The 27,225-nt window shown below is 37.6% G+C and overlaps 1 protein-coding gene across 2 annotated transcripts in view; it reads left to right on the top strand.

Moving 5' to 3' along the window:
• asb11 (ankyrin repeat and SOCS box containing 11) overlaps positions 1-26,812 on the top strand; it is a 97,400-nt gene extending 70,588 nt beyond the window's left edge. Inside the window, exons 4-8 of one of the 2 annotated variants that reach the window (XM_051927126.1) lie at positions 960-1,110; positions 3,002-3,136; positions 17,279-17,470; positions 24,878-24,998; positions 26,719-26,812. In XM_051927126.1, the coding sequence (XP_051783086.1) occupies positions 960-1,110; positions 3,002-3,136; positions 17,279-17,470; positions 24,878-24,998; positions 26,719-26,773 (654 nt within the window). In that variant the 3' untranslated portion in view covers positions 26,774-26,812. The remainder of the gene's footprint in view (positions 1-959; positions 1,111-3,001; positions 3,137-17,278; positions 17,471-24,877; positions 24,999-26,718) is intronic. The other variant, XM_051927127.1, reaches the window with a different exon arrangement.
• Positions 26,813-27,225: the final 413 nt, after the last annotated feature.

Genomic DNA, 27,225 nt, shown 5'->3' with positions numbered 1-27,225 from the left:
CAAATTTAGAATTCTTAGATTTATACTTGATATCACTTTCATGATGAAATGCATTAAAGTATGTATGTTACATTTTACAGATAAATCGTTAATTTCATTTAAATAATGAATACTGTTAATAATTACGCACATGGGAGTGACACGGTGGCGGAGCGGTAGCATTGCTGTCTCACTGGGAATCACGTCACTGATATTCTCTGCCTGGAGTTTATATGTTTTCCTGCTGGGTTTCCACAGTGTGCTCCGGTTTCCTTCCAAAGATATACAGATCTGGTGACACTAAAATGACACTAGTGTATGTGAGGGCTTGTATTCACCTTGCGATGAGCTGATGCCATGTCTAGGGATTGTTTCTGCCTCGTGCCCAATGCTAGCTGGAATGGGCACATCCCTGGATTGATGGGTTTAATCATTAAACATCCTTTTCAGAGATATTACGGTAAGGTGTCATTGGAATTTAATGGGTGTTCCAAGCAATTCACAGCACAGCAAAGCCGAACCTGTTCTCACCGTGATAATATCTCGCACTGCCACCTGGTGGATTCTTCCAGGTTTACGTAAAGTATGCGCGCAAGTATAAACAGTAAAACGCTTGCATAGCAGGAGTGTCCACTGTAGCATGCATCACGTCGCATGAAGTATAAACCCAGCCTAACACTCACATATTACCATTTTAGAAAGACATTAGCAGGGGTACCCAGTGCTGCTTGGGGTGGAAATAGAGTAATGGTGAAGTCATTAAATAAATTCCCCAGAATAGCTTCGCAAAACTGTGGCAAGTTGCAAAGAGGAACTTCCACATGAAAGCACAAGTGTGGTCACTAAATAAATTTTTAGATTGAAACATAGCTTATGCTCTTACCTTTTTCTATTATTAATATAGTAATAATAATATATTTATATATTAGATCTGATTGTTGTGCAGATGATGATTGAAATCTTTTCTTCCTTTATGTCAGGTGAATTCAGTCACCATTGATGGTGTAACACCCTTATACAATGCTTGTTGTTCTGGAAGTGCTGCCTGTGTCAATGTGTTGCTTGAGTACAAAGCAAAGCCACAGCTTGAATGCCAGTTGCCTTCTCCAATTCACGAGGCAGCAAAAAGAGGTAAGCTTATTCCGCAAGTGGAAAGGGCAGTGATTTTTAGTGATCCCTGAGGCCACAGTGAAAGCCATGGGGACCAAAGATATTAAAAGGGGCATCATAATTGAGATAAACACACAAAAGGAACTAAATGAACAAAAGAAGTAACATTATTGCAAATGGGAAAACAACATACGTACTGCCTCACTAGTCATCATTATTCAGATTAATCTCCCTATCTATTAGTTTGGGTGGCTGATTCTCTTCCCACACCTTTACCAAGCTAAACACTGCCTCATGTTGCATGTCTCATTCTATAATTTCTTTTGCCCAAATTCCTCTCACTAGCCAAGCTCTTGTTTAGATGTGTCATTCCAGCGTCATGCTCATTAAAGTAATGGCCTGAGAGGGATCATAATTACCGGGCAAGGTAAGTATACTTTCCAATCACTTTCTAGGTTAGGAATGTCTTCTTAGACTCATGGGACCTTCATTCCAGAAACACATCCATCCTATCCAGGTACTCCTGCATTACTGTTTCCCAGCACACACCTAAAAAGTCATGCAACCTTCAGGTAGCCTGTCCATCATACTACAGAGCAATGGGCCACATACCCTGTAACAAGTCTCAGTGCTGCCACCTGTAGGACTTGAGAACTTCTGTTAAATTAGTAAATATACCACATGAGTTTTTACTTCCAGGTCAGGCCTGATTAGTATATGCTCTGCCACCTCCAGTGACATTTCATTTGTCATTCTTGCACTCAGTTGCTTTCAAGGCTGGTCTTGATGCAGAATCCATCCATTTTTAAAACTTGAATCATTGTATTAATCACTTGTTGTTTTGTTTATTAAGTAGTTTCCAGTTTTTGTGTGTTATCTTGAAAGAATGATTACTCATATAATCACAGTAACTACATGCACAGCAGCGGGTGTCAACATGACTTTCTGCAACATATGGTATAAACTCTTTGTAGTCTAGCTTTGGGTAGAACATTGACACAAGTTCAAGTGATCTTCTCTATGTTTAAAAGAACATCAGGTATCTATACATGTATATACTGTACTGATGGGTAAATGGTCAATTGGAATGGTGGAACAGTCTTCAGTGTGGCTGACTAACACCTCCATGAACCTGGGATAAAATCTCAGTAGTTTCATTGCATGCAATAAATGTGTGCCTTTTCCCCATGGTCTTGTACATTTTTCTGTTAATTCCATATTACAAAGATGCACGTGTTTGATTTACTGGCAACTCTTTATTTTCGTTTTATGTTATACTTTTCTTCCATGAACCTTTCTTCATCGTCTACTTACGTCAGAAATATGTATGTCTGATTCTAAACAGCCCAAGAGCCAATTGTCCATCGTCTGAATTTTGGATTACATATTCGTGTTGCTGCTACACTTCAAGTAAACATGAATGCTTTAAGATATGTATTATGCTGCTTTACACATTACGTATTAAACTGCTGTAAATGTTCAAGAGGAAATATCTCAGGAAAACAACCTGTGTTTCTTCAAACCAAAGTGATTAATCTCCATTTATATGAGTCAGGTAAATAGTATAAACAATTGGTACGCATAAAATCTACAACTGGGCAGCCAAAGGCATGTGGAAAGTCAAGGGATGTTTGTCTAAACTGAAGCCATTTCTTTATGGACTCCCTGAATATGAGCAAGTCCCACTCAACCATTTCATACAGGCTGGTACTAGTATGTGCTTTTATAGCTGTTAGAAAATATCAGTCCCTTCTTCTGTGCAAGGCTTTGATTTTTTCAGTTTTCATCATTGGAACAAAGTAACAGGGCGGTGACACCACTCCACTGAAATGTGAATGGCAACTCTTGGCACTCTGTGCGTCACAAAGGAGAAAGAAAAGGCGTCATTGAAAACAATTTTCCTTTTTTTCAGGACACAGGGAATGCATGGAAATACTACTTGCACATGGAGTAAATATAGACCAAGAAACATCCCAGCTTGGGACTCCTCTTTATGTGGCATGCAGCTTTCAGAGACCGGATTGTGTGAAAAAACTCCTTGAGCTTGGTGAGTTTATTATTAGGTTTTACAGTTTAATTGGTATTAAAGAGTTACTTTTTTAACAATCCTTCATGTATATAGTTAAGTCCCAGAATGCTGTGCAACTTTACATTATCACCACCTGATGGAGTTTAGAGGAAAATGGTTGTTCCTAAACTACGAAAGCAAATCAAGAGAAGATCAGATAGTGGTTTGTAAAATATATGGACCCAATCAATGAAGTTACCATTGAGCAAGTTAAAAGGAAATTAATTTCAATGATCAAAAATATTTCTCCAAACTGTTTCATCTAATAATGAACAAACCGAATAATGATCTGTATTGTAAGATCACTAGCTTAAAACCGTGTGATCTGATGAGCGTGTGATCTTGCTGTATAATTATATATTCCGCAGACATAAACAGGCCATCCCCTTTTCCTTGAATTTGCTTAATCCTGTTCTGAGACAACAGGCAGTTGTCTGTCACTGAGCTGTCATACACAAGTCAAAAAGAAGGCTGACTTGATTCTGTCAGATTGCACTCATCCTTTATATCCTAAGTTTCATTTGATGTGATTCGACTGGAGATTTAGTTTCCCAAACCTCATGAGCAATAGATTTAAGAACTTGTAATGAATAGGTATGCCACAGGTGGCATCATTCCCCTGAACCCGGGACATTGATAGATGGTAAATCAAGATGGACTGGGCAATGAGGACACATAACAGCAAGATTAGTTTAAATGTGCAAAAGCTTTTGTTCCATACAAAGTTTATCAAATCAAGTAAAGTGCACGGCACGGTGGCGCAGTGGGTAGCGCTGCTGCCTTGCAGTTAGGAGACCCGGGTTCGCTTCCCGGGTCCTCCCTGCGTGGAGTTTGCATGTTCTCTCCATGTCTGTGTGGGTTTCCTCTGGGTACTTCGGTTTCCTCCCACAGTCCAAAGACATGCAGGTTAGGTGCAATGGCGATTCTAAATTGTCCCTATTGTGTGCTGTGTGTGTGGGCGCCCTGCGGTGGACTTGCTCCCTGCCCGGGGTTTGTTTCCTGCCTGGGATTGGCTCCAGCAGACCCCCGTGACCCTGTAGTTAGGATATAGCAGGTTGGATAATGGATGGATGGATGGGAAAAAAACAAGTGGAGGTTAAAAGTCACAATAAATAATCAATAAATAATTAATCAAAACAAGATAAAACTTCAAGGTTAAAACATCCAAGATTAGTTTCTTTAAAATCATTTCTGAGTCCCCGTGCTTCACTCACTAAAATCAGGGCCACTTGTTCATACTACTGTGTGCATCTATGCCCACCTGGACCCTGAGTGCACACTTTTTAATTAAACTACCACAAACCCCTAACATGCATCACCACAGATCTCTTCAAAAGCATTTTCAATCTTAATAGCTCTAGAGATCCTGCAGAATTCTGAATTAGTATTTTGAACTACTGGAGCGAAAGTACTGATTGAAGCAATGGTTGTCATATACGATCCCTTGGCTTCTTTATTTGTTTATGAGCTTATAGGGTACATTTCTTTCACCTGTGTAAAAAAATTTCCTGCTACAAACAAACTTCCCTCCTGATGGCAAAATTCCACCTACATCCTAAACCAATAGCAATAGCAATGAGTGTCATATTGCAGTGTGTGAAAGACAGCCTCACCCCAACTGGCTTAATCCTAGATCCACTGGCCTGTCTTGACCTTGGTAGGGCTTAGGTTTCTAAGCCTCAAAAAAAAAAAAAAGTTAAACAACGATGCAAGTAAAAGAAAACAGTAAAATAGCATTGGTGTACAAAGATCAATCCCCCCAAAAATCTTTACAAATGAAGAAAATCTATTTATCAAAGAGAATATTTTCTAAGTAGAAAAAGGACTTGCCTAAAAGCAAACAAGTCCCAATACACAAACCAAATGAATAATCCAAGAGCAGAGAGGAAAAAAATAAAAAATAAAACAGTATATCCAATAAGGAAAAAATACTTGCATAGAACAGTTCCATCCATCCATTTTCCAACCCGCTGAATCCAAACACAGGGTCACGGGGGTCTGCTGGAGCCAATCCCAGCCAACACAGGGCACAAGGCAGGAACCAATCCCAGGCAGGGTGCCAACCCACCGCAGCATAGAGCAGTTTCACAACCTGAATGTGCCACTGTTGAGCTTCCTTGACTCTGGGTTTAGGAGTGGTGACATCAGGGTAGCCCTGCCTCTTGGTAAACCACCCACAAAACATAAGAGAACACTCTTTTACACACAGGAACACAGACACTCTTCTCCACCTATTCTACCCTGCCTGCACTTTCTTTTTCACCTCTCTTCCACAATTCCCGTTACTCTGTACTGTTGATCCCAAGTATTTAAACTCATCCACCTTCGCCAAATCTACTCCTTGCATCCTCACCATTCCACTGACCTCCCTCTCATTTACACATATGTATTCTATCTTGTTCTTACTGACCTTCATTCCTATCTTCTCCTGAGCATATCTCCACCTATCCAGAGTTTCCTCAAGCTGCTCCCTACTCTGGCTACAGATCACAATGTCATGAGCAAACATCATAGTCCAAGGGGACTCCTGTCTAATCTCGTCTGTGAACCTGTCCATCAGCATTGCAAATAAGAAAAGGCTCAGAGCTGATCCATGATGTAATGCCACCTCCACTTTGAATGCATCTGTCACTCCTACCACAGACCTCACCACTGTCACACTTCTCTTGTACATATCCTGTACAACTCTTACATACTTCTCTGCCACTCCCGACTTCCTCATACAATACCACAACTCATCTCAAGGCACCCTGTCTTATGCTTTCTCCAGGACCACAAAGACGCAATACAACTCCTTCTGGCCTTCTCTAAACTTTTCCATCAACATCCTCAGAGCAAACATTGCATCTGTGGTGCTCTTTCTTGGCATGAAACCATACTGCTGTTCACTAATCATCACCTCACTTCTTAACCTAGCTTCCACTACTCTTTCCCATAACTTCATGCTGTGGCTCATCAATTTATTCCCCTGTAGTTACTGCAGTCCTGCACATCCCCCTTATTCTTAAATATCGGCACCAGTACACTCCTTCTCCACTCCTCAGGCATCCTCTCACTTTCCAAGATTCCATTAAACAATCTGGTTAAAAACTCCACTGCCATCTCTCCTAAACACCTCCATGTTTCCACAGGTATGTCATCTGGACCAACGGCCTTTCCATTTTTCATCCTCTTCATAGCTGTGCTTACGTCCTCCTTGCTAATCCGTTGCACTTCCTGATTCACTATCTCCACATCATCCATCCTTCTTTATCACTCATTCTCTTCATTCATCAGCCTCTCAAAGTACTCTTACACCCTCCTTGCTTGTGAGTATGTTTCCATCTTTAACCTTTATCACCCTAACCTGCTGCACATCTTTCATAGCTCGGTCCCTCTCTACTTGTATTACTTGTATTCTATTCTAGACTCCTGAATTAACAAGCAGAAAACAAATGTTGGATTACAGGAAAACAGTGGCTTATCATGCTAAGTGAATTAATCAGAAAAAGGGGTCTAGATTCGCAATAGGACAATGTTTTGTACTTGTCTTTCTTTATATATTATTTATATATATTGCAGTATTACAATGTTTAGACTGTTACAATAATATTTTGATATTCCACATCACAACAAATATTTTCATTTTGTAGTTTTTTTTTTTTGCTTGAAGCCAGCCATCGTCTGATTAATATTAATTATCCAGCCAAATGTTTCAAATTACAGTTTTTCTTTTGGCAGGCTGTCAGAGTGGAAAACATTTTAAAACTGCTGTTGATTACTTCTGTGGATTTCAGACAACCAGCCTTTTCCTGTTAACACCAAGGGCAGAAGTAACTGAATAAATCAGCAACATGGCCTTGTAATTTGTTGCTTCTAAGTTATGATACATGTGTTTTGAAATTTTTCGAGTAGTTAACACAGAAGTTTTAGGTAAGGTAGTTATACTCGCTGAACATGATGCTGCAGAGAGGCAATAAGTTGCATGACCATTACCACATGCAAATAAGAATTTCACTGTACTGTGCACATATGACAATACTGGCCCTATAAACCTATAAACTGCCAGCAGAGCTTTATGAGGGAAGAGCCCTGGTAAACTAATCTATTAGGCATTTCAAAATGGACACATCGGGATAATTCGATTTTCTTTAACACTTGGTACGGTATTGGTATGAGAAGTAAATTAAAAAAGTTGACCTCAAGTTAATATCCTGGAGGCAAAGACTATATAAGAGCAGAATACACTACATGAAGTTAGATCTTCAGTGGTGTACTTCAGGGATCTCTATTTGGGCCTTTACATTTTCTAATTTATTTTAATGACATTGAATGAGATACAGTATAAACTAAACAAACTAAACAGAACAACATGGGGGACAAGGAGTTGTCTTGAAATATTCCTTATTTGATAGAAATGTTTTCTGTCTTGATGTGGCCTCGGGTGTAATAAAGCCTCATTTCAATCTTACATTCTTTCATGGATGCCTCAACAAATCAAGTAATAGTTGGACAAACGTGATAGATCTCCATGACTCCTACTATCCAGGTATAAAGCAAACTGTCAAACGCCTACCTGTAGTCTATCCATGCCATAACTAGATTTTTTAGATGTTTTTTCGCCATCAATACTACCATTTTACTCACTAACAACTGATCTTTATGTCCTCTGGAAGCCATTCTACATTCTTTCCACAAAACCTGGGAGGATACCATTTTTGAATACGTAATTATATATCCTGTTTTTCAGAGTAGCTGTCAGGATCTTGTAGGTTGTTGGTAGACAAGTAAGTGAGTTCTTACCTTTTGAGAGTAGGAAGGTGGGTCCAGGTGTTAACCATACAGGAATACCTCTTGGGTCATTCATAATGTCATTAAGAGCTCTTGTCAATACTTCATGAAGAGCTGTGAATTTTTTAGACCAGAAGTTTTGAAGTTTATCTGGCCCAGGATATTTCCAGTTGTGAGTTTGCTTGATGACTTTAGCTATCTCATCAACAGTGAAGTTTTTCCATGCCTCTGGTCTCTGTTCATAGTTCTTCCTCTAATGTTTGATCCAAGGCACTTTGTCATTGTGGATGACATTATATTTGAGGATTCCACGTCAGAAGAGTGTAACTTGTTCTTGAGAGGGAGATTCAGCAATATCAGTTTTTTGGTTGTTCAACTAATGATAGAACTTTTTAGCATCTATGTTGAAGATCTTATTCTGATTACAGTGATTAGTTTTCTTCAGGTACCTTGTCAATCATTGAACTTTGCTTGGAGTTTCATTTTTATGTTTTAGTTTAGTATGTCAATGATTTCTTTGTCTGCTTTGTGCCTATTCTTAATCTTGTCTATCTTCATGCAGACCTGGCATGTTGGGACTCCTTTTTTGAACTAACTTATCACATTGAGATCTTTTCTGTAGGATTTTCTTGCCTTCTGAATCCTTTCCTTCTATGCCGGTTTCTTATGAGCAGTCTTTGGCATCTCTTTATCCTCACCAGCAATAACTGCAACAGCTGCATAAATAAGCTGATTGACTTCACTGAGATTCAAGAAGTTGCCTCATGCTATGCTCCATAAAGTGATGTAGACTAAAGTGATTTGATACCCTACAGCTCCAATGGGTTTAACCTTATTCAGTTTCTTGTGAAACTCTTTATATCGAGCAGTTTTTGATTGATACACTGCTCCACCTCTAATGCTTCCTCACTGATGTTGCTAACTGATGCTTTTGTCTTTTCTAGTTAGACTGTTATCAGTTGTTGTTGTATAACAGCAGAGTAGTATTGGAGCTATCTGAGGCCTCAGTTTGGAGTGTTGTTTGACATCAGCCTCAGTTTGTTCAAGTTCGATGTCGGTGATCTTCTTTTTGTTGACTATGAACCACCATTCACCTTCAAGTTCGTGAAGACGTCTGGATTTCTATTCCTCCAAGCAGTATATGTACCTTTTACAATGCCACCTTCGATCTTTGCCATATCAACATTGTAAAAGCACCACATTAATTCTTTATATTTCTCTATGGTCCATTGTTGTCCTGATTTCTTTTCTTTAAGTCCAGACAATGATGACGTTTGATCAGATATGCCATTTTGAAACATGATCTGAGTTAGGGTACTATCTGATTTGTTGTGAGCAATTGATTGTTTAGCTGGTTGATGAGGATTTCTTGGGATCATGACCTGAGATACCAAACTTATTCCCATGCCAAATGCAGCATCGTTCTCTCTATTTAGAACAATCTTGTTGACACTATTTATCTGATTTCTTTTACTTTGTGTATTCATGGTTTGCTAATCTGGCTCAAACGCCAGTACCCTTACTCTGTTAACCATTCTCAATTTGATAATATCTCTCCTCTGAACATGATGGTCATCCAAGGTATTAGCATGACATTGACAAGAACATTGCCAGGTCAACACCAAGAGTAAGTAGAGTTGGGATTTTGAAGACATTATTATTGCTATTATTATTATCATTGGTTTTATAAAGTTACATTATCAAGAATAACAATAATTAATGAAGAATACAATCAATTCTATATTTCATACATTTGTACTTTATATCAGTATCAATACCCATCATATACTTACACTGGAGAGCTGTGTGATATGAACACCTAATATGAAGAAATCCCCCAGTGGTACTAAGACATCAAAATGGTTAGCAGATGCCCAGTTTGTTTATTTTAGAATAGTGATAATAATTCTTGCCAGATTGTAACAAAATGTTTGGATTATTCATCAAAGAGATTAGATTTTTTAAAAATTTAATTAAAATAAGATTTTATTTTCCTGTTGAGTTATGAAGATCGAATTTGTGTCTTGTCAAATATATTTTTGACAATATATGTTTTTCCTAATGTGCATCTCACTTTGCATAGATAGCTGAAAAGTGTTTTAGTTAATAGTTGAGTTCCATTTATTACTTGAAATTCTAATTAAAAGATCATATCTCAATGTTCTCTTGATCAGCTCAGGTACAGGTAATATAGTTTCAAACCTGGATGTTGAAGAAAGATTAGGAAAGCTGTGTAGGTTTCTTTTAGACACATTCACAATTTGTATATAGTAGAAAAACTGTGGTACTGGAAATTGTGTTTAAGAGGTAACTGTTCAAAGGATGCAGGCATATTATCAGTCAACAGATCTTTTAATGTCTATATGCCATGCGATTTCCCTTAGTTAAATATAATATAGGTCAAAGACAGAACAAGTGACAGCAACTGTAAAGTGTTATTATTTAGTACCATATTTTAAGTTGGAGATGACCTACTAGATTACTGGTTAGGTGGCAATAATTGCTACTGGCAGGTGCACAGATCAAAATATATAGAGAAGAACTTGAGAAGGATTTCCTTTCCATTGCCTAATCAAGCAGGTACAGTTTCACTGCCTTATAATTCCTTCCTTAGTTTTAGAGTACATATCTTTATTTGTATCCCATTTATAAATCTGAGAGCTTGGTAGTATCATGGCTTAAGTCTTTGAAGTGAATGATGTTACAGTTGTAGAGAAGAATTTGCTATAGTTATATAGCACTTGAATTGTTTCCATATTTTAACTAACAGGAAAGATGTGTGTTAACTGTCTCTTTCAAGCAAGGAAGTTTTAGTTTATAAAGTGTTTTTCCAAAGTGAGTAAGAACTTTATAGTGACACTATTATTACTTCTGTCTTTCTACATTTGGAGCAGTACTTGAAGTGGGCCAGTACTCACCAGTATGCAGTAGTGACACCTCTTTGAATTTCTGCTTAGTGTACTGGCAACATTTCTTAGCGTACCAATGAGGATCCCCTACATAAGCCAATACACCCCTGGCTCTTCAGTTAAATGTAAAAATATCACTACCAATTTAATTTCATTTCAAGCACTAATTTGGTGTCATAGTCATTATTGCTTGCTGTCTCATGAATCCAGTATCACTGTTTGACTGTGCATGTTTTCTCTGTAACAGTGTAGGCTTTTGTTCAGTTTTTCAACCACAAACCAAAGAAGTACAGCTGAGCCTAATTGTTAAAAGTGAATAACTACATGTGAGTTAACAGTTCTGTAATAGTCCTGGATGTAAATAATAATGTAAATAATAAAATAAAGTGGTGGTAAGGAGTCAGTTGCTACAATATTGCTCCAGTTTTGTTCCTGGTTTTTTGGGTCTGAGATAGTTTAAACACACATCTCAGCAGGGCTTAGTGTTTAAAGTGAGATTTTACATGTGCATTCACCAAATTTGATAATGTGAGGTCTACTTAGGAGGGGGTCCAAGGTACATGAAGTTTAACGATAGCTTCAGAGGATGATGGTGTCAAATTCCAAATTAATATTAAACAGTATTCTCCAATAAGTATTGTTTTGCTTGAGGTATGTGACTGCTATGCTTATCTAGATATTAAGAAACGTTTCATAATGTTAGGGGTGAGTGCTACAGTTTTTAACTTGACTGGTTCTTGTCTAGACAGCAAGAAAGCATGATGTATAAAGATGCTGCCTTATTGTTTCAGAAACCTGTATTTGAAGCCTGGCCTAATAGTTGTCTGTGTGAGTACTGTAAGGTTTCCATGTGCCCATCTGTGTTTTTTTGTATGCTTTCCTTCCAAATCCAAATCTAAGTAATGTTTATTTGAGGTAGTTGGTGTCTTTAAACTCAGTTGTTGCAATTAGGTGTGGATGTAAGACTGACTGCCTTATGGTGCACCAGAGTTGGCAATGTCAGCTCTTAGTGACACTTGCGAGGCAAATGTATTTGGAAAAAAAAATGTGTCTGGCATACAAATAGTAAAAAAATGAGTATCAATATTTTCCATCTCTATGAATGAATGAATTCAGGAAATTTTCACCCTTTTTTCCTATCATAACATTACCCTGGGATCTAAAGCCCAAAAGCTGTCTTTGTATTTTAGCTAAGCTAAAATAAGCTACATTTGCACATGTAATAGGTTTCTATCATCCATCCTTTCATCAACTATTGTATTCATTTAGCCCAAGTTCATTGATGCATTTGCTGGAGCACCTTTCGATAATATTTGGCTAGGAACAAGTCCATTGCAGATGATCATAAAAAATATAAAAAGGGCATTCAGTACTGTATATGTTTCCTTGCAATTAACAAGAAATACAAACTTTCTCACATATGTTCATATTAACAATAAGCAATATGTATTTTTATTTACTTTAGTTTTCTCCTCATCTTTTTCACATTGCAGCATACATACAGTATACATATTTTCCCTTTTTCTTAAGGTTTTTCTAAGACATGGCACATTCTAAACTAACTTAACCTGACCAGAATATATTATCATTAAACAGTTGCATAGTTAATCTGAACAAAACACTATGAAAATAACTGATTTCTAACAAAACTGAACCTTAGCCAACAAGTCGTCAGAGAGCTTTTTTTAAAACCACATATTATAAATGAACCCAGTTGTATTATTCTCAAATTACAAATGTATCTGCCTTATTGTTGTAGAAATTTTTAATGTTTTGCTTCCTTCAGAATGGAATCTCCTTCTTTTCCTTTGCATTAGAATTTCTGGTCACTTTGTGATTTCTATTGACCTTCCATATTCTGCAATATTCTGCTGTTTTGTCACTCACTTTTCTTGTTCTACAACCCAGAAATAATACAGCAGTTCAGATAATAGTTGTCATTGGGAGTAGAAGGATGTTACATTTCACAAATGTGATTCTATAAATAACTTCTCTACTGGAATTGCTTTTATCAGAATTTCAGGCACAGCTCAAGAACTTTCGCTCTTTTCCTTTTGATACGCAAATCCTGACATCTAATTCCATCATCCCCTGTAAGTAACATTGAAGTCACCCATGGCAGCAGCCTGAGCTATAAATCTTGCAACACTTCTTCAGTCAATCATTTCTGTCATTCATAAAAACATCATCATTGCTGCAGTGCTGCTCAATTATATCAAAAGTAGATTGTTTTGCTTTTATCAAATTCTCCTTCCTAGTGTTATCTGTATGATTTGGTTGCTCAGATGCCTGCACTAATCTCAATTCCTATGGCTTTTGAGCTCTCAGACACATTAATAAAGTATTCAGATTTAGGCAGATCTGAATCCCAGTCTTTATTGTTTAACTTAGTTAAATCCATGAGATATCCAAGGACTTCTGATGCTGGCAGTCTAGCCTTAATAAAATTGTACTTTCATACTCTTGGTAAATGGTCACTCAGCTATGTGGCATCTACGTTTTGATAAGTGATGAATGAAAGACATGGTAATGAGGTTTACTGAGATGAAATAACCACTTCTCCCACTCTTCCACATAAACTCTGCCATTACCTAGCAATTGCCCTTTCCTCTATCTTTATGCCTGAAGAGGAGGTTGAGGGTATCCACTCTCTAAGCCCAACTCAGTATACTATTCCATGTTTAAAGTTTTCTGGAAAATAAATACAGATGTATTATCTTTGTTTAAATAATTTATTGTAAAAGTTTCTAAAAGAGTGGGTATTGTTACAAAGTAAACAGCATAATCAGTGTACCTGGTATCTACCAGAAACCACAAATGAATGCCAATATGGATCTTTATCGCTCTGTGGAGTTTAGGTTAGGAGATGCCCAGAGTCTAAAAACTGACAGGGGCAAAGGTAAAATGATATTAGAAGGTAGGCATAACTTCCTCAGGAAACCTCCCAACAAGACATACAGCAGAGCCACACAGGCGGTAAGGAAGGTGCTACATATGTAAGTGTGGAAGTTCAGGAGCACCAGGATACATATGACAAGGATGCATGAAATTTTTCCCACAGTATACTAGGTCTGACCACTTGCTAAACAAGAGAGGAAGAGAGAGGGGGAGACCAGTGTCAGAGCACATGGCATGGATACCAAGAAGACACATAGTATCAAAATTGAAGGTATGAGACAGGGCTGTCCATCTGATAATTCATTCAACTTGAAGCTACTTTTGCAAAAGTCCTTTAAGAACAAATGGGAATGCTTAAATTGAGAAGTTGATTTATATTCTCTTTTCAAGGACAATATTATTTCCTTAAGCAATCTCCAGCTGGATGATAAATTGGACTGGACTGCCAATACTGATGCTCTGTGTAAGAAAGGACAGAGCCGACTATACTTCCTTAGAAGGCTGGCGTCCTTCAACATCTACAATAAGATGCTACAGATGTTCTATCAGACGGTTGTGGCGAGCGCCCTCTTCTACGCGGTGGTGTGCTGGGGAGGCAGCATAAAGAAGAGGGATGCCTCATGCCTGGACAAACTGGTGAGGAAGGCAGGCTCTATTGTAGGCATGGAGCTGGACAGTTTGACATCTGTGGCAGAGCGACGGGCACTGAGCAGGCTCCTGTCAATCATGGAGAATCCACTGCATCCACTAAACAGTATCATCTCCGACAGAGGAGCAGCTTCAGCGACAGACTGCTGTCACTGTCCTGCTCCACTGACAGACTGAGGAGATCGTTCCACCCCCACACTATGCGACTCTTCAATACCACCATTGGGGGGGGGGGTAAACGTTAACATTATTCAAATTTATTGTCTGTCTGTATACCTGCATTGTTATCACTCTTTAATTTAATATTTTCTTTATTAGTATGCTGCTACTGGAGTATGTGAATTTCCCTTTGGGATTACAGTGATCCCTCGCTATATCGCGCTTCGCCTTTCGCGGCTTCACTCCATCGCGAATTTTATATGTAAGCATATTTAAATATATATCGCGGATTTTTTGCTGGTTCGCGGATTTCTGCGGACAATGGGTCTTTTAATTTCTGGTATATGCTTCCTCAGTTGGTTTGCCCAGTTGATTTCATACAAGGGACGCTATTTGCAGATGGCTGAGAAGCTACCCAACTTACTTTTCTCTGTCTCTCTTGCGCTGACTTTCTCTGATCCTGACGTAGGGGAATTGAGCAGGGGGGCTGTTCGCACACCTAGACGATACGGACGCTCGTCTAAAAATGCTGAAAGATTATCTTCACGTTGCTATCTTTTGTGCAGCTGCTTCCTGAAATGACATGCTGCACGGTGCTTCGCATACTTAAAAGCTCGAAGGGCATGTATTGATTTTTGACTGAAAAACAAACTGTCTCTCTCTATCTCTCTCTCTCTCTCTCTTTGTCTGCTCCTGACGGAGGGGGTGTGAGCTGCCGCCTTCAACAGCTTTGTGCCGCGGTGCTTCGCATACTTAAAAGCCAAACAGCCCTATTGATTTGTTTGCTAGAGATTGTTTTCTCTATCTATGTGACATTCTGTGCTCCTGACACGCACTCCTTTGAAGAGGAAGATATGTTTGCATTCTTTTAATTGTGAGATGGAACTGTCATCTCTGTCTTGTCATGGAGCACAGTTTAAACTTTTGAAAAAGAGACAAATGTTTGTTTGCAGTGTTTAAATAACGTTCCTGTCTCTCTACAACCTCCTGTGTTTCTGCGCAAATCTGTGACCCAAGCATGACAATATAAAAATAACCATATAAACATATGGTTTCTACTTCACGGATTTTCTTATTTCGCGGGTGGCTCTGGAACACAACCCCCACGATGGAGGAGGGATTACTGAAATAAAGTATCTATCTATCTATCTATCTATCTATCTATCTATCTATCTATCTATCTATCTATCTATCTATCTATCTATCTATCTATCTATCTATCTATCTATCTATCTATCTATCTATCTATCTATCTATCTATCTATCTATCGCTTCCTAGGATGTAAACCCCAGTCAGTAAGGAACCAAAACAGAACTATCTCAGATAAAATCAGTTATCAGACTTTGTATAAATGGACATATGAATGACAACCTCCAACTCCGGAAGTGATTTTAGGGGTTTATTGGAATTACTTGGAATGGAGTTATAGCATCGTCCTTGACAGAGATTTATTGAGTGCAGATTCAAGAGTAAAGCAGGGCAAGTACTCATCTGACAGGAGTAAGAGAGGCAGGGGGACTGGAGAGAGGGGGGAAAGGTCCAAAGAAAGTTGGGAATTGAGAAGGGGAGTGAGGTTGGACAGGGATTTAAGATACCTTTAGGCTAGCCTATAGAGGAAGCAGGGTTTTCTTAAAGATTTGTTGTTTTGCTTCATTTAGAATATCCATCTATTGAGTCTCTCTGATTAATAAAGGTGCCATTCTTATTTAACATTTACCTCCTATTTTTCTTAGTAGGGAGTGGTGCCATGTTCTCTCCCTAATATCACAAGATTTAAAAGGAATCTATCTATCTATCTATCTATCTATCTATCTATCTATCTATCTATCTATCTATCTATCTATCTATCTATCTATCTATCTATCTATCTATCTATCTATCTATCTATCTATCTATCTATCTATCTATCTATCTATCGAGTAATTACACAATTCATCTAGGCCAAAAAGGGTGAACAATGAGGATGACTCTGTACTCTGATGTTTTCTTCCCCCATCCCAAAAATATGAAGAATAGGTTTCTTGTTGTCTCTACATTTACCCTTTGTGATGGAGTGAGTGAGGGTGTATGCATTAGTGTATTCTACAGTGGACCCGCACCTCATTTGGGATTGGGTCCCATTTTGCACCCAACATAATTGTAAACATTTGTGACTGATAAATGATTAGAAATTTTCTTGATGCAAACTTTATGATTGGTGTGGCATTTGTAGCAGAATAAAGTAGGGCAGGGTGTAATATATCGTTATCACTATTATAATTACAGCATGATCTGTCATTACTTCTACAACTGTTATTTTATCACTAATATCAACATACTAATATCAACATCAACATTATATATTTCCTCTCTCTGTATTAATATTACACATAGTAAACCAAGTGGTATGAAAACAATAGTAAGAATCATATCAGGTAAGTTAATTTGTGCTTTATACTAAGTAATATGAAGTTGCTACATTTGTTTTTATTACATTATTTTATTCTTGTTTAACATGGTGCTACAAATGTGTTTTATTACATTATTCTTTTTTGGTGCTACAGAGTGACAAGGTGTTGTATGCTGGTCAGACATGAACGTGATCATTCAATTGCGCTCATGACAATACTACTACTGCCACTACAGCAAACTGCCTTGATGTTTATTCCCAATGAATTACAGTATGTAAGAAATTAACTAAAAGTATTTACTATGAAGTGTATACTGTGCCAAATTTCTCCTTGTTTATTTTCACAGGAGCAAATGTTGAAAGAGGAAGATTACAAGATACTCCATTACATGCTGCTGCACGGAAATCCAGCGTAAAAGTTGTGGATTTGCTAATTGACTATGGGGCAGATGTCAAATGGAGAAATACTGAAGGAAAAAGGCCAATAGACCTAGCAGCTCCAAACAGTTCAGTGGAAAAGGCACTGCTATTAAGAGAAGGTACAGTATCTATTTACAAACAACGTACTTTTTATTTTAAAAAATCCAAGTTGATTTCAATAAAATTGATATAATTTAAAAATGATAAATGAGTGCTATTCAGTGCTTGTTTTTAAGGAAAGAAATAATTGCAGGTTGATTCCTACCAAGCTGTAAGTTTGAAACTAATTCCTGAATGGGTATAAGGCGCAACAAGAGTTCATTCTCTTCTCCCATCTTTTTGTCCTTTCTTATTTTTAATATACTGCAATCTTTAAACCATAACCAATCCCAAGGGCATGTGTTAACTTGTGAGGCTAACTTGTGATAAGATGAAAGACCTGTATGAATGAGAGAGAGTGTGTGTGTTTGCGTGAATATACCCTGCAATGGATTGGTGCCAGATAGTAGGTTACCTCTTCTCTTGCAGCTATTGTTGCTGGCCTAAGTTTCACTCACCTACAACAATGGGCAGAAACTTTTGCAAGAAGACAAAAGGTGCACACATCACAATCGAGGTTAAGAGATCAGAAATCTGCTCCGGCATTTGAACAGTGTTCTTGCAACAGTCTGTTAGCCTTGGAAATGTTGACATCCGTAACTGTGGTGGATGGCCTCCCCGAACATAATTCACTCACGTGTTGCCGACCTTAAACTGCTGAAATACAGTAGCACAGCTAATCATTTCATTACCATATGCTTGCTGTAACATTTCGAGAGTTTCATTACTGCTCTTCAAATGCTTAATGCAAAATTCAATCACCCACCTCGGCCGTACTCTCACTGGAAAATCTTTTTCATCCGCCATGATGACACGTATAAGGTGCTTCCACTGGCTGTGACAGAATGCTGAAGAATACGTTGGTCCAACTGCAGTTTCATACACATCAGTATATGCCATTCACAAACACCTGCACAGTATTCCCATGTCTACCACCATGAAAGAGAAACAGAGACAGTCTCATTACTTTTCCATCAGCCCTCTTACTTTAAAACTATAAATAATTATAATATATTAGAAGTCAAAACAACTTGTGATTTAAAACTTTATGGACCCTTTTTAGATTCAATGTAAATTCTTTGATTTATTTCAATTCCTTCCCTGCTGACCTACCGAATTTGCTTCATGGGTAATCTTAGTTACAGGTTATAAATTAGAATATATTTAATTACAAATTGGTGGTGAATGTGTGTGAGAGTTCCCTGTGATAGGCTGTTGCTCTCTCCAAGACTTGTTTCCTCAGAGTGCTAGGATAGTCGCTGGCTTCTCATGACTCAGAATTGAATAAGTGGGTTAGAAAACGAATGGATGGATAGAGATTTTTAGTTTTGCTGTCTAATCAGTGACACTGGGTTGAAATTCCATCCCAGTCAGTCTGTATGAAGCTTATATGTTCTCCCATTATCTGTGCCGTTGTTTCTCTATGGACTCTGGTTTTCCTCCTCTGGAGATTAAGGGTGGTTTAATTGGTGGCACGCTATTCTGGACTGGTATGAGCTGCTGTGGATTATTATGAACTGGCACTCCTTCCATAGTTGATTCTTAGCTTTTGTCTTGCATTGTCAGGATAGGCAGTTACCTTGAATTTGTAAATCGATGGATGGATGGATGGCTAAGTGAAACCTTTTATAGAGGTCCTCTGCTGTAACAACACAAAGGCTCATAGTTTTGACTAGCTTGTTTACGATGAAAACATTTTCAGTTTATATGCATGAGATCAATGACCTGCAACTTCTGGGTATTTCACTATGTAATAATTCACTTTATGACTTTATGATTGAACAGCTGCATATTTAGAATATTATTTGCTTTAATAAACATTATGGACTAGCAGTAATGTTTATATCAATTAAACAGTTACACATCCATCCATCCATTATCCAACCCACTATATCCCAACTACAGGGTCACAGGGGTCTGCTGGAGCCAATCTCAGCCAACATAGGGTGCAAGGCAGGAAACAAACCTTGGGCAGGGCGCCAACCCACCGCAGAACAGTTACACATTTCTTTTAATATACCTTTGACATAATTAAATATAGAGAAAAAAAGCAACATTTATGGCTAATTTTTGTGAATACCAGTATCAAGACCTGTATTACAATATTGAGATGGAGTGGTATAATTTGATGCCTTAAATATAAAATCATTAAACATCATTATTGGAGAAATTGTAATTTATGAATAGACAAAAGGCAAATCTCATAGTAAAGAAGCTAAAATACTATTAATGCAAAAATAAAAGGATAAAACAGAAGAATATTGGTTTTAATTAAACATAAGTGTCTACTATATTAATGAATGAATTTAAGAAAACTATTTGCACTATAGATTATCAGCAGTGAAAATGGTGTTGCTATTCTGAATATAACCTCCAGATGGCAGTAAAACCCAAAGTATAAAATATTTTTTATTGGGTGGTCTTCATGAATAAACTGTAATTTTATTTTCATTCCCTCTTGAAATTGTTTGAAATTTTAACAAAATTCACGGGTAGATATAATATTTATTTTAAAATTAGGTATTATTTTTTTTGTCTTTTGGGTTTTAATAGCATTACAAATTTGCTATGTTAACATATTTCCAATGTTAGGAAGAGTGGCACAGCCTATTATATATACAAGCATGGCAAGAACATAAGGTGAGCTTTTAAGCAATGATGTCTTATTTTTCTTCCACATTTTAAAGCTTGAATTTATGCTTTGATTTCTGCAGAGGTTTCATCCACCCTGACGCCTTTCTTTCGAGCTTATTTGCCTTATTTTGGTGTAATGTTCTTTTAGTGGGTAATTATTATTATAATAAGTAGTATCAGTGTTTCTAATTAGGTTATTTTTATTCCTTACTAACTGATGCTTTTAGCAATGGCATCTTACAAATATTACCATAACTATAATGCATTTGTGTGGTATACTATAACAAATTGGACATTGGCTTTAAATACAAATTATATTAAATAATAGTTACACTACCTGTCAAAGACAGGTAATAGAATATTTAAAAAATGCCGTACATGTACCTTCAGTGTCTTTTCTCAGTATCCTCATGTGCCTGAATCACTATTGCCCAGTGCATCTCCTCTTAAGTATGTTCTAGTAAAGCCTGCTTCTCTGACTGTATCATTATTTTTGAGGTGCCTTTCACCACTCCTGTCCACTTTTATACTTCCTGTCTTTTCAGGCAACTGTCTTGGCATGGCTCCTGTGTCTTTTCTCCTCCTCATGTGTTTAACACTGGCACTTCATCTTTTGAGCATGTCACCAAACTCAAACTGACCAGTCAGATTGCTCTGAGTCAACAGACACACACACAGACCTTAATGTTTTTTTAAATAGTAGAAGATAATTACATCTGTCTTCTTTCAAATGTCAAAAAAAGTAAGAAATAGCCCTGGTATAAATGTTCTTCCTTCACTTGAAATTGTGGTCTTTTCTCTTTCAATTAGCAAGCTAGGTTGTGGATGAGTGCATTGGCAGTTCCATTTATTTAGTTTTGAATATAACATTTTTGGCACTGGCATCCCATCAAGGGATGGTTCCTGGATTAGGTCTTCTAAACATTCCATGCTCAAACTCATTTATTCCAATTCAGACTCAAGCTGGCATATTGCACAAAATGAGACCCAGCCCCGGACTCATCCCCAGTTCATTCCAGGGCATAATTGCCTACATGTCTATACTCACAAAGGGCCAGTTTTGAGAGCCAGTTACCTTTATCTAGCATGTCTTTGAGGATATAGAGGGGCACAGTGGTAGAGATGCTGCCACACAGTAGGTAGATCATGGGTTCATGGCCCGGGTCCTCCCTGCGTGGACAGAACTCTAAGTAGTGAGAAATGCACTGCATAAATGTAAAGAATTTTTATTATTATTATAATCAAAGTAATAAGAGGAAAACCCATTCAGAGACAGGCTGATGGTGCAGACTTAACATGGATGAGCTTCCAGAGACCCTAAATTTGGGTTGGGGGTTCATTAAGTGGATGGATTGTTGAATGGAAAATACCTTAAACAATTATATTCTTTGTTAACTCATTTTTTTACCTTTAAAAACATGTCATTATGCAAGTTGATATTGTTTTCCATAATACATGGTTACAAGATCATAAACCATGAAACTGGGTGGGCCACCTGAGCCCAGGCTACTCTTAGCCTAATATTAGTGATGAGCCAGCAATTCAAGAGAAAAAGAATTGGTTTTGCTTCATAAAAAGAATTGCGAAAATATGCTATTTGGCAACCAATTATATTTGTGCCTTTGAGTCAGGAAGAATAGCCTTTAGTATATATAAAACATTTTTTCACCTCGACATACAGTATAGTTGTCTTATCTGAAGCCTTGTCGCAGTGCCAGTAAGAGGACAAGACTTCCCATCAGGCAGCAAGAATGTGCTGTGGCTGAATGGAAAGGCCATGGGTATTTTTTTCTTCTTCACTCAAATACTTAGCATAACAATTTTATTGTCCCACTGGATTATAGATTTTTTTAATAGTACATCTTTTGTCTCATGCTAGCTGGGGTAGGCTCCAGCAGACCCCTGCATCCCTATTCAGGCTAGAAAATGACTGACTGACTGTCCTTTTGTCTGATTGTGTGTTGTCTTTAGCCATAGATTTTCAAAGAAAGACTGTTCCCCCACTTATTATTCATATGGAACCTTTTTTAATAATAATTGAAGGGTCCTGAAATGGGTGTACAGCATTGTTGAACCCTTAAGGAGCAAAGTCACATGTGACAAGAATTTTGGTGTCAGTTTCACAAACTTGTACTGTACGTGAAGCAAAGCTCATTACTCCCTATTATGTTGTAGCAACACAACAGACTGTGCCACTGCCCACCTTGCCGGCACCAACAGCCCATATTTTCTCACTCTTTGCAGTACTCTTTTAGGTAGCTTGCTGTTCTTAAAAGGACTGCTTGCTTTTGCTGCACAAGTTTAAATTTTTAAGTGACTCTGACAGGTTTGCTGTTTTTCTAGTCTTCCCTGCAGCTGGCTCTGTAGCTGACGATTTGCATGATGGAGTGCCAGCTCATTTGGTTGGCGACTCATCCCCAGACTAATGCAGTTTGTCAGCCTTGTTACAATATTTGGACCATCTATCCATATTTCAAACCCACTTATCCAGAGCAGGGAAGCTGCAGCCTATCCCAACAAGCATCGGGCAGAAAACAATCCGCGGACAGGGCACCAGTCCATCTCAGTAAATTTGTTATATTTTACATAACTTATGGAGCAAGATTTTGGGTGCTGCACAAGGAAAGTGGTGGCATGGTGGTGCTTGTTGGTCTTCTGGGCAAATAGGAATGTCATTGTAGTATGTACACAAGATAATAAATCTGAAATGATCTAATGACTTTATATAATTTATGAAAACAATGCCTTACATAACAAAACAATTGCAATTTTTATTTGGAAGAGTGCAATGCCAATCAATGCAAAGCATTATGCACTTTTTGTGCATGTTGTTTGCATGCAGGATAAGCAAATTACAAGGGAAATGGAAAAAGGGGCAAAATATCTGCTATAGCTAATCCACAGTGGAACAGAATGAAGCACAATTTTTTTTTTCTTATTAACACACGCCAGCTAACTTTTCCTCAGTAGATGGTACAAATACTGTAGAATGACTGTAGATGCCAAATTTGACTGAGCAAAAGTAGTTTGTAACTTTTACTGGTTCTTGTTCGTAGACATTCAAATCCATTTTATAACAAGACGGATCATATTTTGTAGTTTGATGCCAATACGCCATCGTTATTTGTAGCAATTTGTGAATTAACTTGGAATGAAGCACCTTTGAATCATCTTAATAACATTACCAAACACCGCGTGTTACTGATCTGCAGCAATCTCTGTGAAACTCCAAGCCCACCACACCTTCTCTGTCAAGTTTACCCCTCAATACACTGTGAACGCTTTGTATGTGCAGGACTATGTTAGTTTTCTTCATTTTTTTAGGTTGATTGATTGATAATTTTAAGGAATGTTTATAACGTGAATTGTCCAGTTTCTTAGGATAGGCCCACAGTGACAATATACTGTAAATGCTGCCAAAAGGATAACAGCATCGACATTAATTCTTCCATCATTTCAACATTAACAATCATTTCATTTGTGAACGGTGAGTACCAATGAACATCATACTAAAATGACTGAAAAAAAAAAAAACTCTTGTTCAGAATTCCACTAATTCATTTTAGAAAATAAAACCTGATAAAAAGTGCATTTCCCAAGCTTACTTTACTCTACTCTTGCCTAAAAAGAAGCTGGCAGAAAATGAAGTGTTTACATAAACAGGTGAATTTCAAGCATTAGCATTTGGTGTTAATAATCAACTTTAAAATGCCTGGCATTTTCAGTCAGACTGGCACAATTTAAGTGTGCACTGTGATGGACTAGACTGCCAGTTGAAGTTGATCCACTGAGTTCCTACAACTCAGTCGTGTATTAAGCAATCTCAGGAAACGATTACTGAATGAATACATTTTTCCAGTGTAACTGACTTTGGGCTTTTTCCCCCGTGTATGCCCAGAGATGGACTGGCTTGCCATCCACAGTTGGTTTTTGCAATGTATTCGCTGTGGTTATAATAAACTTGATTGCCCTATGACCTGTAATGGAAAAAGTGTGTGGAGAAAATTGATTGATGCCTTGATCTATAAGGTGAAAAGGCTGAGACTTTAACTCTGATGTCTTCAATATTATTTTCCGTAAGCAATGTTGAAACTTATTTTACTTCAAAAATCATTATTTCTGATTGTATTTACATTTATGAAATAAATAACCTTGTATATAGTATGACAAGCTACGATGGTGCATGAGCCTAAAACAGCAAATGTTCGGGGAGCTAACTTTAGAGGCTGGACAGGTTAAAGCCTCTGCTGTGACTTACTATATTATATTATGGCTTAGCCACATATCACAATTAACAAGGATTTGAAATTAGATAGAAAAGTACATTACATCAGCCTTTAATTTTTACCATACTCTGCTCTACACTCTTAACATTCACATGCTGCAACAAATTATATTTTGTTTGTGTATAACATATGACTTTTGGATGCATGTGAATCACAAGTAACATATTCAGTGAGTATATGAATACTGTAGTGTAGTCCTGAGTGCCACATGCCATGACATTATTTCACATAAAGCACTGCATCAAAGGAATGTATTTGTTTTTAAATCACATGAAATTAGTTATAAATAGCTATAGCTGATAAATTTCTAATACATATTCAAATCCGCTTAACAATGTTAAAGAAGTGATCACAATAAGAAAGAGAAAAGCTCATTCTGGTTTAAAATTCTCTGTTGCTTGTTTTTCTCATTCCATTGATCTTTGTAATTAAGCGATTGACTTTCTTTAAATTTCTTTGTAATTAAGTGATTGACTTTGTTTTAATCTATTCTTGTCACTTTCTCAGGTCCTGCGGCTCTCACACAGCTTTGTCGCCTCTGCATCCGGAAATGTTTGGGGTCGATTAAGACTTCACAAAGTGACCAGCTTAGAGCTTCCGAGCGATTAAAGGAATTTCTGCTCTATAGGTAACTACTTGTGGGTGCTACACTATAATAATTAAAAATAAAATCATGTACTTCAATAATTAATTTTTTTAATCTTTGCTCCTTTATAAAGATTACTGATGATACATTATATGACTTATTTGTTTTTGTCATCTAGCTCCAAGATATCCCATTAGGTTTGACACTTGCATCAGATTAAATTAATTAGCCTTTCTTTAAACATCCACTGAAATAGCCTTCATTAAAAAGCTGTATGTTTAAATTAAACAAGTCTGACTTTACTAATTATTTACTTTCTTGCCAGCCATCTGATTGACTCTAGACAAATCTGTGACTGTGAGGGATTTGTACCGGTGAAAATCGTGAGGTCGGGAGAGGTCCTTATGAGATGCTCATATAGTTTATATCAGTGTTTAAATTATGTATGCTGGACATCAGGTCATCTGTTCCTAAAATGAAAAGGCATATTCTGAAAAACACAGGTCACAAAGTGACACAGTGGCACTTTTATTTTGACTTGATGTGTTTTGTTTACATGTTCTGCTGTGTTCATATAAGTCTCCACTGAGGATTTTCACTTCCGTTTAAAAAATGCTTAGAGGCTGTTGGCAGCTCTTAATTGCTAACAACAAAAGTGTGTCATTAAATAAGATACGCTTCCGCTCTCCTATATACAGACGTGGACAAAATTGTTAGTACCCCACTCCATGATAAAAGAAGAATCCACAATTGTCTCTGAAATAACCTGAAAGTGACAAAAGTAATTGGCACCCATCGTTGTTTATCCCACACTTAACAAAATTCAGACATTATTGTAGAATTTTGATCAATAGAATATTTCAAATAATAACTCAAATGAAAATGGTATGGGCATAAATGATCGGGACCCTTAACCTAATATTTTGTTGCACAGCCTTTAGAGGCAATCACTTGCAAACAAGTGACTCCTGTAGCTCTCAATGAAACTTCTGAACCCGTTAATAGGTAGTTTGACCACTCTTCATATTTCAGTTCTTTCCAATGATATTGGATAGGAGTGAAATCAGGGCCCATAGAAGGCCACTTCAGAATAGCTGATGTTTTGTTCTTGCCATTATTAGGTGCTTTTATCTGTGTATGTTTGGTCATTATCCTATTGGAGGATCCATGACCTGTGACTGAACATATTGTCACCTTCATGAAAGCGGTTCGGACATTAGCTCTGTGACATGGTGCTATTATCATGTTGGAAGTAGCCATTAGAAGATGGGTAAATTGAGGTCATAAAGGGATGTACCTAGTCAGCAACAATACCTCAAATAGGGCATGGCATTCAAGTGATGACTGATTGGTATTAATGGGCCAAGAAAACATTCCCTACACCATTACACCACCAGCCTGGACTGCTGACACAGGACAGGATGGGTACATCAATTACTGCAGCTGGCATTAGATTCTGACCCTACCATCTGTGTGCCTCAGCAGAAATTGGAATGCATGTGGCCAGTTCTTCAACTGTCCAGTTTTAATGAACTTATGCCCACTGCAGCCTCAGCTTTCTGTTCATGACTGACAGGATTGGAACCTGACATGGCCTTCTGCTGTTGTAGGCCATCTGCCTCAAAATTCGATTCTAAGATGCTTTTCTGCTCAGCACAGTTGTACAAAAGGTTATCTGAGTCACCATAGCCTTTCTGTTAGCTTCAATCAGTCTGGTATTTTCTTCTGACCTCTCTGATCAATAAAACATTTATGTTCACAGAACTGCTGCTCACTGGATGTTTTTTGTTTCTCACACTAATTCTAACAAATTCTAGAGACTGTTGTTTGTGAAAATCCCAGGAGAACATCAGTAATAAATACTCAGACATGCCTGTCTGGCACCAACAATCATGCCACAGTCTGGACGTTTGATTTGAACATTAACTATAGCTCCTGACCTGTACCTTGATGATTATATGCATTGCACTGCTGCCACATAATTAGCAGATTAGATAATTGCATGGATAAGGAGGTGCACAGGTGTTCCTACTAGTTTGCTCAGTTGGTTTATATGGACCATGATAATAGTGCACTGAAACAAAAACTACATACCTACAGAAGCATGTCTCTGCATTTCAAAACTGGTCACATTCTTAATAACAGTTTTACAAAGCACTGAATAAGCTGGTTAAAGCGATATGATGATGAGTTCTGTTAACAAATATTTTCCAGCCATTTGTTCTTTTTACTACTGCATTTAGTCGCACTTTGGAGGAAGTTGTGTCAC

This window comes from Erpetoichthys calabaricus, chromosome 4 (assembly GCF_900747795.2).
Source record: "Erpetoichthys calabaricus chromosome 4, fErpCal1.3, whole genome shotgun sequence".
Taxonomy (NCBI): Eukaryota; Metazoa; Chordata; class Cladistia; order Polypteriformes; family Polypteridae; genus Erpetoichthys; species Erpetoichthys calabaricus.
This window is presented reverse-complemented; position numbering and strand designations above follow the sequence as displayed.